Raw genomic sequence first — 13,549 nt, 5'->3', positions numbered from 1 at the left:
GGAGGCTGAGGGGGTTTCCTTTTGATATGCTGAGCACCAGACCAGCTTATTGCAACCACCATAGAGAATCAATACTGATGATGCTTTGGAAGCAACAATCTGTTAGGGGCACACAGATAGATAGCTCCGCTTCAGAGCCAGCCTGGCACACCTGTTGAGGTCTTTGAGAACACATTTCTTTCTGTGAGGAGTTGGAGAGTTTCAGAGTGGCAAAATGACTGCAAAAAGTACAGAAATATTTGCTCCAGATTATAAACTGCAAAGGCACTGCCATCCCATCTGATAAATGTGACTAAACCTGTCTCTGGTTCATTATTCTATGTCAAATGTAACAAAAAAGTGAGAAAAGCTCCATTTGGGGATGTGAGATTGCAACCAATAGTATCTACCACAATGGCATAACCATGTGGTCCAGCCTCATTTCTCCTCGCTCACTGGTTGATGGCTAAAGGCAATGCAGGGCTGTCTGTGAATGGGTTTGCTTTTTGTTAGTGTACTGATATTTGAAGGAGTTTAGCAAATGTGGTAAATGTGCCCTGGACAGTCGTTGGATCCTCTTAGGCTATCCTCCATCTTGCCTCAGTCTCACAACTAACAGAAAGTGTGCTCCAGACCTCCCATCCGTGCTTCCAACAACCATCGAAATTTACCAGGGATCTTCATCAATTGCTTCTAGGAAATGAATGCATTCTAAGGTCCAAACCAGACTTGACCTGGAATAACTGTGATTAGGATCTTTTGTAGTTTATTTGCTAATTAGCGGTCCCATGGGGCTGCTTTGAAGAGTGGGGAAGTAGTACTCCAGGAGAAAAGAGATTTATTAAACACTATCCCATGGCTTTTTCTCCAATGCAGTTCTTCTCCTATCTGCCCACCTCCCACTATTAGCTCAGTGGGAGAGCTGCTGTCCACTTCTGTCTTCTCCACCCCAGTTATAGCAGAGGGGGGAGTTTGCTTTAGGGGTAGGGTATGGAAGGAAAGAATTACAAATCTCCCTGAGCACCACTTCCACACTCTTCAAAGCAGTCCCATGAGGCTGCTAATTAGCAAAACAAAAGCCACAAAAGACATTAATAACAGATTTCCCTAGTCAAGTCTGAGGGTCTGATTCCCTTCAATCTGACACTTAAAGTAAGCAGTGCTTAAAAATCCAACTTATAAATTAAATAAATATTCAAAATCAAAGAAGCTCCAGGCAAGGACTGGGACTGGATTAGGAGCTTCCCCCAGCCCAGGAGCTCATAAAAGTTATCGGGTCTTGTACTTTTTTGGGTTTGTTTTTTTAGAGTAAGGGGTGAGAAAGCTGGAGGGATGACGTGGGGGGGCAAGGAGAGAAGCAGGGCAGAGAACAGGAATACTACTAAGTAAGGAACACAATAAGGAGTTTTGTTTTTGTAAGGGAAACATTTTGAACTTAAAAGGCAGTGTTAAAGCTCCAGCTAGGAGAGACCTTAGTAACTCTGCTTTGTGGGGCAGAAATCCTCTAGGAGAACCGCATGTCATGCCATGTTTGTGCTGTATCAGAACCAGCATCCACCATGATGTGGATGAGACAGAAGGAGTCTCATGAGGAGGTGATGTGTTATTCTTTTTTTAAAGGCAGCAGGTGAATCCCAGCATTGATTGGTCTGTGGGATTAACTTATGTTGTGCCTCTGTAGTCAGAGACAGAGCATGATGCCTTGAGAGAGGTCAGGTCTTTTATGAAAATAAAGTAATTAGGGGAGCTGCAGCTCTATTTTGAGGCACTTTTCACTAGGTAAATTAAGGCTCCTGGTGTTCTAGAGAGTCTTCTTTTGTCATTTGGGTGATGCTTGGCACAGGAGTGTCACTTGAAGGGGCATTTTCAGGAATTAATGAATAATGAGGTAATGCAGCCTCCCCACTGTTGCCTGGAAATTAAAACAGGGACATGGCTCATTTATCAGCCCGGAGGGGGGGGGTGTATAGAAGATCAGCTTCCCTTTTCTTGGATACTGTTGTGTTGTGGCCTGTGCACACATTTCTGAACTAATCAAAATGCCAGTTAGACAAAGACTGTGATACAGCAATCATTTTGGGAGAGGGGATGGGGTGGAAACATTATTTAAATAGAATGTATTTGGAATGCATCTGCTTCTGATGCCAGGGTTCTTTGCTGAAACATATGCAGGGAACTATTCCACTGAGATGCATCTCTGACTTTGGGGGAATCCAGTTCCAGTGGCTGACATGTTTTAAAATATACCCTTCTATACCACGCAGAACTTGCATGAAAATGCCAAGAGGAATTATTTTTTAAATTAGCTTTCTGCCATGTGTCTTGTGCACTCAACTTCATGTAATGCCTTATAGAAATAAGATGGAAATTCTTTTCTGTGGTGTACGGCATGGCATGCCTTGTCTGTGAGAATATGTCAGCTGTCGTGAACCTTGCCTCTTTGGGAACAAATTGTGGCAATAGGCTCCATTACAGATTTCCCCATGAGCACATAGCAGCAAGGTCTCTAGTACCTGAGCAGTACCTTGCATCATGAGCCCTGTGGGAATGTCATGGAGGGGAAGGTTGGATCTGGGGGAGCTTCACAACATCACAATCAGAAACCACAACAAATATTAAAATGCTAACAAATGCAATCAAACATCACCAGCAGATAGATGTTAAACCAGCTGTAACACAAAACACACTGGAAAGCAAAAAGATGCTGAGTAAAGACCATCAAATCTAGCACCACATGAATGGATAAGGGGAGAAAAACAACTGAAGCATCACTGCTGAGAGAGCCCTATTGCCAGTAGGCACACTCCTCACTTTCAAAGATAGGGGTATGCAGAGAGAGGCTTCTGACAAAGATCTTAAACAACCAGTTTCAAAGGTTGGTTTATGTTGTGTTATGTTGTGCTGCTGTGTGTGTAAAATCAGGAGATATATAAATATATAAAGACAGTTCACAACATGGGAGGACATTGCTGTGAAGAGGAAGGGATGGTGTTTGTGCATTCGAGTTGTACAGCAGAGGAACGCTGAGCATATAAGGAAGTGAAAGAGCAATAATTTATATAAAGAAATGAAAATGTCTCTAAAATAATACAGCCATGGAAGCAGGGGAGACTCACTTCTCTCTGTTGGTGTTACTAGTCCTCTTCAGTCGGTGTCTGTGATGCTTATGCTGTCACACTTCACACTCTGCTCGCAACTATGGATGCATTTTCACATGAACTAATACTGCTATTTGAGTGCTGAAAAAAATGCAATATCCTTGCAACAGAGAGCACTGTTTTGCAAACAGGCATTTGGACTCCTGGAACAAATAAGAAACAACTAATTGCACACAGATTTTATTGTTTGCAAGAACATTGTTTGGAAAGGCTCCAAAAGATCTATCTTCTTGACTCTGTGCCCCACCTCCCCCAATCCCATGGAAAGGTTGGTTTTCTTTTTTTAATTAAAATGAAATCAAGATTCGTCAACAAGCCTCTGATCCGCAAGACGCAAGGAACTTGAGATGTAAACATGAGTCAATAATGCTATGATAGTTCCCTCTTTGAAAACCACTGGAAACCTCAGGCCTACTTTAATAAACATTCGTTTGCCCTGAAGTGGGTAATGCACACAAGCTACTTTGCTCATCATCATGTAGCATTTTCTATTAGCATTTCATAGCATTCTATGTGTTGTTGTTCAGTCGTTCAGTCGTGTCCGACTCTTCGTGACCCCATGGACCAGAGCACGCCAGGCACGCCTATCCTTCACTGCCTCCCGCAGTTTGGCCAAACTCATGTTAGTAGCTTCGAGAATACTGTCCAACCATCTCATCCTCTGTCGTCCCCTTCTCCTTGTGCCCTCAATCTTTCCCAACATCAGGGTCTTTTCTAAGGAGTCTTCTCTTCTCATGAGGTGGCCAAAGTACTGGAGCCTCAACTTCAGGATCTGTCCTTCTAGTGAGCACTCAGGGCCGATTTCCTTGAGAATGGATAGGTTTGATCTTCTTGCAGTCCATGGGACTCTCAAGAGTCTCCTCCAGCACCATAATTCAAAAGCATCAATTCTTCGGCGATCAGCCTTCTTGATGGTCCAGCTCTCACTTCCGTACATTACTACTGGAAAAACCATAGCTTTAACTATACGGACCTTTGTCGGCAAGGTGATGTCTTTGCTTTTTAAGATGCTGTCTAGGTTTGTCATTGCTTTTCTCCCAAGAAGCAGGCGTCTTCTAATTTCGTGACTGCTGTCACCATCTGCAGTGATCATGGAACCCAAGAAAGTGAAATCTCTCACTGCCTCCATTTCTTCCCCTTCTATTTGCCAGGAGGTGATGGGACCAGTGGCCATGATCTTAGTTTTTTTGATGTTGATGTATATTTATGCAATTATGAATGAGTTAGATTTAATGCAAAGGGCGGCTGTCTCCATAGATCTTTTTTGGCTTTTCATGTCTCATGAATGGTTTTAAAAACACATCTTAAACATCTCAGATTCCGCTTGTCTGCTGCAATCCTTTGAGAGTGGAGGGATGCTGTGACATCCAAGTTCTCAGCACATGGGCACCCTCTGGTGGCAAGAGCTACCGGTACATAAACCTCCATGTCACTACATGGAGGAGGAGCATATTCTATATTCTATCAAGGGCCAAAAAGGGTTCCCCTGCTTCCTTATATTGTAAAATGGTTGTTACCACTGACAGCATCGTTTGCCTGGAACTATGTGGGAACAGGCCAGGTCACTTCCTCTTGAGCATAGTTGCCAAGGAAGTTGTCAAGATTTAGTGAACAGAAAGCAGCTGAGAATCCAGAACACACTACAGTACTTACGGAGGAAGGCAGTTCTCATAAAACACAAGTGACTGGGGAAGGAGGCAAAAGGCAAATAAGCATATTGAGAAGCAATATTTGTCATTCACTGCTAAAGATTCAGCAGAACCCCCACTGCTCAGATAGTGACTGCTTCCATTTTTATAGAGCAGCATAAAGAAGGGAATCCTTCTCACCTGTGTTTGCAGAGGCTTTCATTTTTCATTAGTCCTCAGGAAGAAATCTGTATATCGTCCACTAAAGAGTAGAGTCTTGTTCATTCCACACAGTTAAACCTTTCAAGAGAGCCAACTCCTTTTAAGTGATGTATGATGAACATTCTTTTTGTGCTTCCCTTCCCATAAAAGGAGAGATAATTGCTTTATTAACCCCATTTTACAGTTGTAATAAGTGAGACTTGGGCAAGAGCAGATGTCTTACTCAAGGTCACCCAGACCATGGCAGAGCTAGGAATTTAAATCCTTCCTCCTTTATTTAGCATTCTGTTCACGAGGCAGTTAAATATTGAACACTTTATTTTACTTTGCTTCTGGGAAGATGTGAGAGCAGAATAGCTCCACACTTCCATGGAGCCCCACAAAGAGACATTACAGTAGTTGATCCAAAAAGCTATAAAAGCATCAATCATAGGCAGCTTAGTTCCCTCCAGGACATTGTGATTACCCACCAGTCCATCTAGTCTACAGTCAGACTCATCTACCTGACAACTTCCTCCAAACACTAAGTAAACAAAGGTGCCATGCCATACAAGCAAGGAGAAAAATCCACATATTGTGTATGTGTGGTCTGCAGATTATGTTGCTGCTGAAGCAGTGTTAAGATTCTTGTGCTGAAATGTAAGTTTGAATGACTGAGAAACTGGCAGCTTAAGCATCTCTTCCTAGAGTGCTGCCTGCTTAAGATGAAAAGGCATCATCCATCTCAAGCCTGCTGGGTTTATCTTGTCATACGGACCATAAACAGGATGACAAACGCAAAATGCTTTAGAGGTGCTTATAATCTAAACTGCCGCCTTTTTGCTTGCTCTGAATCTGTAGCACCCCTCCAAGTTGCCAAGGAAGCTGAAGAAACAATAAGTTTGTACGTCCAGATAAAAATATGCACTGTCCGTTTTGCTGCCACGTTCTTCCACCCATCCTACACCCCTCATTTCTTGCAGTAAGAGCAAACGAAGGGCCCAAGGGCAGCCCCCCCAAGTTCCATACTTGCTCAGGTGTTTTGGCAGCCGGCAGTTCCAGCAGGCCACAAGAAACATTAAAGTGGGCCTGGGCATCGCCACTAGATGAAGGGAATGAAGACAAAGATAATTAGGAAGATGCTTTCAGAGCATATACCTTGATCATCCCCTATATCACAGAGTTGGAAAGGGACTGTGGGTCATTTAATCCAACCCCCTGATTAAATCAGGATCTGCAATGTGATGTGCAGCAACGGCACCTCTAGCAGGTGACGATCCAAGACAGGCAAGAGAAGTAGCTTCCCCCCCCTTTTTTTTGTCCTACAAGACGCTTAATAGGTGCTTGTGTTTATAGCACTAGGTAGAATGTTTGTGCTGCTGTTATGTCTTGATGTCCCCAGCTTCAGGCACTCTTGGAGGATACTGATTATCTCTAGACACGTTCCAGTCTGGACTTAGGCCTGTTACGGGGACTGAATCTTCCTTGGTTGCCCTGATGAATTATCTTTATCAGGAGAGGGGCATGGGATGTACGACCCTGCAACTTCTGCATGATCTCTCATTGACTTTTGATACCATTCGCTGTTTATATAGAGTTGTATATAGACCTTGGTTTAATACAACTAATAGTTTTTATTGTATGATTTTATTATTTTGCTGTACCCCGCTTCGAAAACATACTCAGTACAAAGCAGTATAGAAATGCATTGAATTAATAAATAAATGTCACCCTGCTTTATGGTGCTACTGCCCTTATGGTGGCAGTTAGTATCTAAGGGAGTGGAACGTGTTTTTGCTGTTAAAAGATTTAAAAATGCAAGAGTTTGCTTTTATCTTTTGACTAGATATCTGGTCTTTTTTGTAGGGCTGGATACTTTTCATAGTACTTCCCTTTCAGAAGATTGGTGCATTAGTCATTACTGTATTTGGGTTCTGTTTTGTTGTCCTATAAAAGGCCCTGGTGGAAGTGATACTGTGTTGTTGGCAGGAAGAATCAACTGCTGCCTTGTTGGGTTAAGGAAGAGACTGCTATGAATCCTAAATTGTTTCAGAGCCATTTGTCATCGCAGCCCAACCTCCTTACAAAGGAGCCCAGGTGCAGAAACCAGAGAAAAAACACATGTTGCATTGGATTTTGTTGATTAGAAACAAGAGAAGGTCGTATCACTGCAACAAATTCATTTGAGTATTTCCATGCCTAATGCAATTTACTGCTTATCTCTATGTAATAAAAGCAAAACAAAAGAAAAACCTTATGGCTATATTGGAGAGGAATGGTCTTTTTCTTCCCTGGGAACAAAAGCAGGGGAACAGATAATTACTAAAACACTTTCCCCTCACTTTTGTGTATCATACAAGCAGTTTGTGACTCCTGTGAATAAAACCATTCAAATGAAACCAACTAGAAACCACTGTTGAAGTCTGCCACCACCAACAACCCTGCACCCCTCTATATTTTTTCCTCAAAACTTGCCACTTCCCAAAGTCCACAGTACCTACCACATTCTAACATTGATGCACGGTGCACTCATTGTGTTGGATTGCTCTGCTTTTCTGGAAGATTTCATTCCCACCATGTTCTGACTTATTTCATCTGTCCACGTGTACCAAGTATAAATCTGTATGGCGCACCTTTTTCTTTCCTCAGGAGCAGGGATGGTGGTGGACTGGGAACAAGAAACTGGCCTTCTCATGACTTCTGGAGATGTACGAATTATAAGAATCTGGGATACAGACCGAGAAATGAAAGTTCAGGTAACCACAATATATATTGCTTATAGATCTGGTACAATCCGAAACAGAGAAATGTCTTGTGCTGCTGATTTCGCCGCTCAAAAGGCTACTTGTTAATGAGATAATTCCTGAACTCAATACAATACAGAAGGTGTCTGTGGAAATGCTGCTCCATGGATGTCAAACAGTTTATGTGGGGTGAAATTTGGGACCAGCTCAAGCACTTTCAGCCTGAGCCTTGAAACATCATTTCCTGTGAACATCTGGACCAAGGACAATCTAAAGTGCTGAAGGAAATACATGCAGAATACATAGCTCAATAAAGTCAACCAACACACAAACTACAGATCATGCATTATGTGATCAAGGAATTTAACAATGTAGGAAATGTTACAAAGACCCCTTAGTCATTTACACAGGCACAATGCAAAATTGCATTCTCTCTTACATATATATGCACATGCTGTGTTTTTTTCTGGTGGTACTCAACAGTATGTAGTACTGGCACCTTTTTTTCTAGGAAAAAAACAACACTGTGCACATGACAGATAAAAGAAGCAAAGATGCACTAATACCATCTCTCATGCAGACACAGACAAGAAGCATACAGACAAGCACTTTCTCTCATGTATGCATTCACACACATGCACACAATGGCACAGGAAGCTGGCCCTGATTGGCTGTTGCTGGCTGTAGCTTTTCTTTGAGCTGTTCTTCCTTCTCTTGCTTGGCAGTGGTGAGCTCCCATCCTTTTCTTCACATGCATCTCTAACCATGATCCAAGGAAACTTTAGGAGTGCAGGCAGCTGACACATCCCACAGTGGAACAACAAGCCAGCCAAGCTTCTTCCTGGCTGTCATTCACTGCCAGGACTAAGAAGATCCAGCTTACAATGGCAGAGGCTGAGTGACAGCAAATTTAAATTCACTATATTGAATGCACAGAGCAGTGTCTGGGCCAACCCTGTCTATGTGTGCTAGAAACTGACTAGTTGGCAAGCCTTAAAGTCCCTTATAGCATCTATCTGCCTTTGGTAGCCGCCTCCCAACACCATTCCTCTCTATCTGCCACCTAAAGTCACCTACTACACTTTCACAGCATGACAGAGCCGGCCTTGTTCCTCCTATTCTATAGGCATGGAGACTGACATGGAACAGAGCAGTTTTAGCCGCCTTGTTGTTTGAGCTATCGTGCCACTCACCTTCGCAAAAAAACACACCACATGTGCATTCACGTCAGTTACCATTAAATCAAGCCACCTCTTCAGCCACATAATGAGAGGTAACATCTCTGTCTAAGCTGCTGTGGGAAATAAAGTCTAGTCTACAAATCTTTTGGAAATTAATTACCTCTGGATGAACATTAATTATGGCACTTTGACCCAGCAATGCAGCACAACTAAGCCTATGCTAATCTTAATTATTTTCAAATATTATTTTATCTGTGCAAATTAGAGAACATCAGAAATCAGCAGGGTGAAAATATTTTAAATTAGAATGATTAATGATTGTACGGAGAGCATCTTAAAGGCATTTTATTTCTTAAACAGTGCAAATTGGTTTTTGCAGTGATTCAGAGGATCAAGACTTAATCATACTGCAAAACCCAGAGCAGCAGAAACATAGTAGTCATATTCAGAAATGCCTGCTGCCCAGTATTTGAGCCACTGAGAATATGTTGGGTACTAGGTTGGTAGGAGATGGTGAGAATCATCATAGATTGTGGGAGGGTGGGTGGGCTTATATATACTTGAAACAGATGTGGGGGGCAATTTTAGAATAGTTGGTTACTAGTTTAATGGTTTCCTTGGAGAAAGAGAAAATTTGGAATGACACTTCTATTGATTCAACAGCTGTGATGATCTAGCACAGTTGGTACAATAAAATCTCATCAGAACTAGTCTGCATCCCTGGAGTGGATGACCTTTTTTGGCCCAAGGTCTGCATTCACTCTTGACCCAACCCTCCCAAAGCTGCATGGTGGCACCAGGTACAGCTAGACTACACTCCCATGTGTGATGCTGTCTTCACAGCAGAGACATGCTCCCTCCCCGTCCATTAAATGATTGACCTGATCACTAGAGTGGACACAGTTTACATCTCCATCAGGGAACTGGACTGGGGGGTGGGGTGGGAAGAAGCTTAAATCTATCTATTTGCCCCAGCACTGTGACCCCCCCCCCTTCTTTTTGCTGCCAGGGACTTGGGAGAGTGCATCAGGCCCCCAGCTTGGGGGTTAGCCACTGCTGCCATAGCTTATTTGGGTTATTAGATATCAGCCAGGAATGGTGGTCTGCAGCAAGCACGCACCAACTAAGCCAAGCGAAGGGTTCAAACAGGAAATCAAGTTGGCACATGGGTAAGCAGGGATGAGCACTGTGAGAGCAGTGCATCTGTGCTTTGGGTTTTCTCAGGCTGCGGAGTCAGGTTAGACTTGGAAGCTTCTTGGGACCAGAGGGAATCCTCTTGGCCTGTTGCGACATCCAATCCTTACCGATCCTGGCTGTTAGTGCAAATAACAGGTCAAATCTGAACACTTCCTCATTTGGCAGGTTACCACAATGAGAAAGATGCCTGGGTCCACTTGCCAGACTTCTAGTTCAAGGCTCCATTCCACTAATTGGATGGAACACTAATTTGCATATGAGCTTCATGGTAGAAAATTCACTTGCTTCCCCCAAGTGTCATCACGTTCCAAATTGACAAAGTTACCTGAATAGCTGCCAAGATGCTGTTTACATATTACTAAACTCAGTTGTTGGATGGAGCTGAAATTCTACATGCAACATTAGGTGCAGAAAAGATCTTGTTGGCAAACAGATTGCAGAAATACTCCCGCCATCGCCCAAGTCAAAATTGCTTTCCTTTGCAACCTGAAACTTCACTCAGTAATATCAGTCAACTGGAACTATATGTTCCATATGCACCTTTTATCCACAGATTCTGCTCTTTGCCTGTGGCATGCTGTGGATGGAACTTTAATCTGGATTATAGTCTGATTTGAAATAATTTAATAGACACCATTGTGGCCCTTTCTCAACCCTCTGGGAGTCTACAATAGAGTTGATTTGGAGTCACAAAAGTCTCTTAACTTGCAGAACCTCTATGCAGCCACAGTTCCATTTGAATCTAGGATTGCCAGATTTTTATCTCCAGTAAACTGTTAATCTAATATTTTTTATGAAGCAAATGCAAAAAATAACATCAAGAGAAGGCGGATAGGCTCACAGGAGCAAAAATAGGAAGGAGGTGTGAAATTAGCTAACATAATTTTGCAGAGCCAGTTCTGATTATTATGCTAGTTCGAAAATGTTGCTCAATTTTTTGGTTGCTTAATTGAAACTGTTTTTCTTTTTCACAGCTGCACTCTTATTATTCCATGCAGTTCTGTTATGTGTAGCACATAAAGAGGAAAGAGCTATAGCCTTAGAATAACATTGTCGGATGTCTTTCCAACAATATACCAGCATTGCTCTTTGTGTTTATTATTTTCCAGAGTTGTTCTTTCACAAAGTACACTGCCCTTGGTTTCTGTTCTTACCATTTTTCTGCAGAGCATGAACACATGCAGCATAGACTCTTGTTGCAGCCTGTTAGGACTCCAGGTTTCTATTTCAACCTTGACCATGGGCATGCGATGTTTCATCTTTCACAGTTTACTTTCCGTAAAAATATGAGGGAGAATTCCTGACTCCAAAGAGATTATAAAGGGCTGTAAACCTTTTTGCTGCAAGGCTTGGGGAGCAGAAGCATGTCAAAGTGGAACAGCTTCCATCATTTAAAAGGAAACACTTTTTGGTAACATCTTTCTCCCCAGAGGAAATGCAGGGCTTTCTATAATCACCCTTAAAATGCAGCACAAAAAATGTGAAGTAGAAAGACTAGTTGCATTTGCAGTTCGCTTTGTAGTTCTGCCACTTTTAGTAATTCACCTTTGCTATTTGACTGGGTGCATAAGAAGTGTCTCCTTCTCACCAGGCCTTCCTGCTGTTAGTTCCCTTCTCAGTGCTTTCTACTCTTAAATACCGTATTTTCCGGCGTATAAGACGACTGGGCGTATAAGACGACCCCCAACTTTTCCAGTTAAAATACAGAGTTTGATATATACTCGACTGCAGATTCTCCACCTGGCGTATAAGACGACCCCCGACTTTTGAGAAGATTTTCCTGGATTAAAAAGTAGTCTTATATGCCAGAATATACAATATATATTTAATCTGCTTTTGTGGCATTTGTGGCCTGATCTAATGCCCAATAAACAGTTGCCCTGCAGACTTCTTCCTTTAATAGGTACTTATTTATAAAGCAATGGCTGCCATACCTCTCCTACATGCACTAGTTAGCTGCCAGGTGTATTTTCAGCTGGAGCAGATTTATTTCTCTCCAGGGAAATGGTGTGTGTTTGTTCAAACAGCACTCATCTATCCATCTTGCCCTTCAATGTAGTATTTATGGCTGGTCAGGGACAAATATGTTTTGCAGAGAAGAATCTCCTCTTGGACATTTATCTTAGCTAATTAGGACTTTTAATGTGGTTAATGGGTTGCGGGTGGCACTGTGGTCTAAACCACACAGCCTAGGGCTTGCCAATCAGGTCGGCGGTTCGAATCCCCGTGATGGAGTGAGCTCCTGTTGCTCAGTCCCTGCTCCTGCCAACCCAGCAGTTCAAAAGCACGTCAAAGTGCAGGTAGATAAATAGGTACCGCTCCAGCGGGAAGGTAAACGGCGTTTCCGTGTGCTGCTCTGGTTCGCCAGAAGCGGCTTAGTCATGCTGGCCACATGACCCGGAAGCTGTACGCCGGCTCCCTCGGCCAGTAAAGCGAGATGAGCGCCGCAACCCCAGAGTTGTTCGCAACTGGACCTAATGGTCAGGGGTCCCTTTACCTTTTTAATGTGGTTAATCAGGGCTTCCCTTCAGACTGAAGGGCTAAGATCACATGCTACTTGTTCCAGTGCAAACGTTTGCTTTAGTGAGTAGACACATCAGGAAGTTGATGAACCCTTGTGTGACATATATACTACAGTCAAAAAGAAACTCATGACCCAATTTTCATATATGCCAGTATGCATATAGGTGTAAAGTAGCCCAGATTACATTTTCCAAAACAAAGATTTAAACCATGGGTAGGCAAACTAAGGCCTGGGGACCGGATCTGGCCCAATCGCCTTCTAAATCCAGCCCACGGATGGTCCGGGAATCAGCGTGTTTTTACATGCGTAGAATGTGTCCTTTTATTTAAAACTAGTACATTAACCTCGTTAAATTAACGGGTGCTAGAACATATGTGATCAAACTGTTGCCCTAGCAACGTCGGGGACATGCGCAGAGCTGACTGAGCGGGTCTCGCTTATCTCGTGTTTTTTTTCCTAACAACCGAGCAGCTCTCGCTTGACATCGCTCGCCCGCCGCCACTTGTAACGGCCGCTGCCGCTTAGAAGTAAGTCCATGCGAGCGCGCACCTGCCGCGTGCCCGCGCACACCCGCCGCTTCAACAGTTTCGCCCGCCCGCCCAAAGTCTCTGCGCTCCAAGTCCCAACGGCTGTCCATGGGGCACATGCGCAGTAGCGCAATCCCACAGACACAGGGACTGGACGCAGAGACACTTGCACTTTATTATAGAGGATGCATCTCTGGGTTATTTGTGGGGCCTGCCTGGTGTTTTTTACATTAGAATGTGTGCTTTTATTTAAAATGCATCTCTGGGTTATTCGTGGGGCATAGGAATTGGTTCATTTTTTCCCCAAAATATAGTCCGGCCCCCCCACAAGGTCTGAGGGACAGTGGACTGGACCCCTGCTGAAAAAGTTTGCTGACCCCTGATTTAAACCATGTGAAACAGACCTAAGA

The 13,549-nt window shown here is 43.2% G+C and overlaps 1 protein-coding gene across 1 annotated transcript in view; it reads left to right on the top strand.

The window, feature by feature from the left end:
• RPTOR (regulatory associated protein of MTOR complex 1) overlaps window positions 1-13,549 on the top strand; it is a 312,090-nt gene that overhangs the window by 285,679 nt on the left and 12,862 nt on the right. Inside the window, 1 exon segment of the mRNA XM_033138999.1 lies at window positions 7,616-7,722. Within this exon segment, the coding sequence (XP_032994890.1) occupies window positions 7,616-7,722 (107 nt within the window).

Source organism: Lacerta agilis, chromosome 2 (genome assembly GCF_009819535.1).
Source record: "Lacerta agilis isolate rLacAgi1 chromosome 2, rLacAgi1.pri, whole genome shotgun sequence".
Lineage (NCBI taxonomy): Eukaryota > Metazoa > Chordata > Lepidosauria > Squamata > Lacertidae > Lacerta > Lacerta agilis.
The sequence above is the reverse complement of the archived record's forward strand: the minus strand, read 5'-3'. Positions and strand labels throughout refer to the sequence as shown.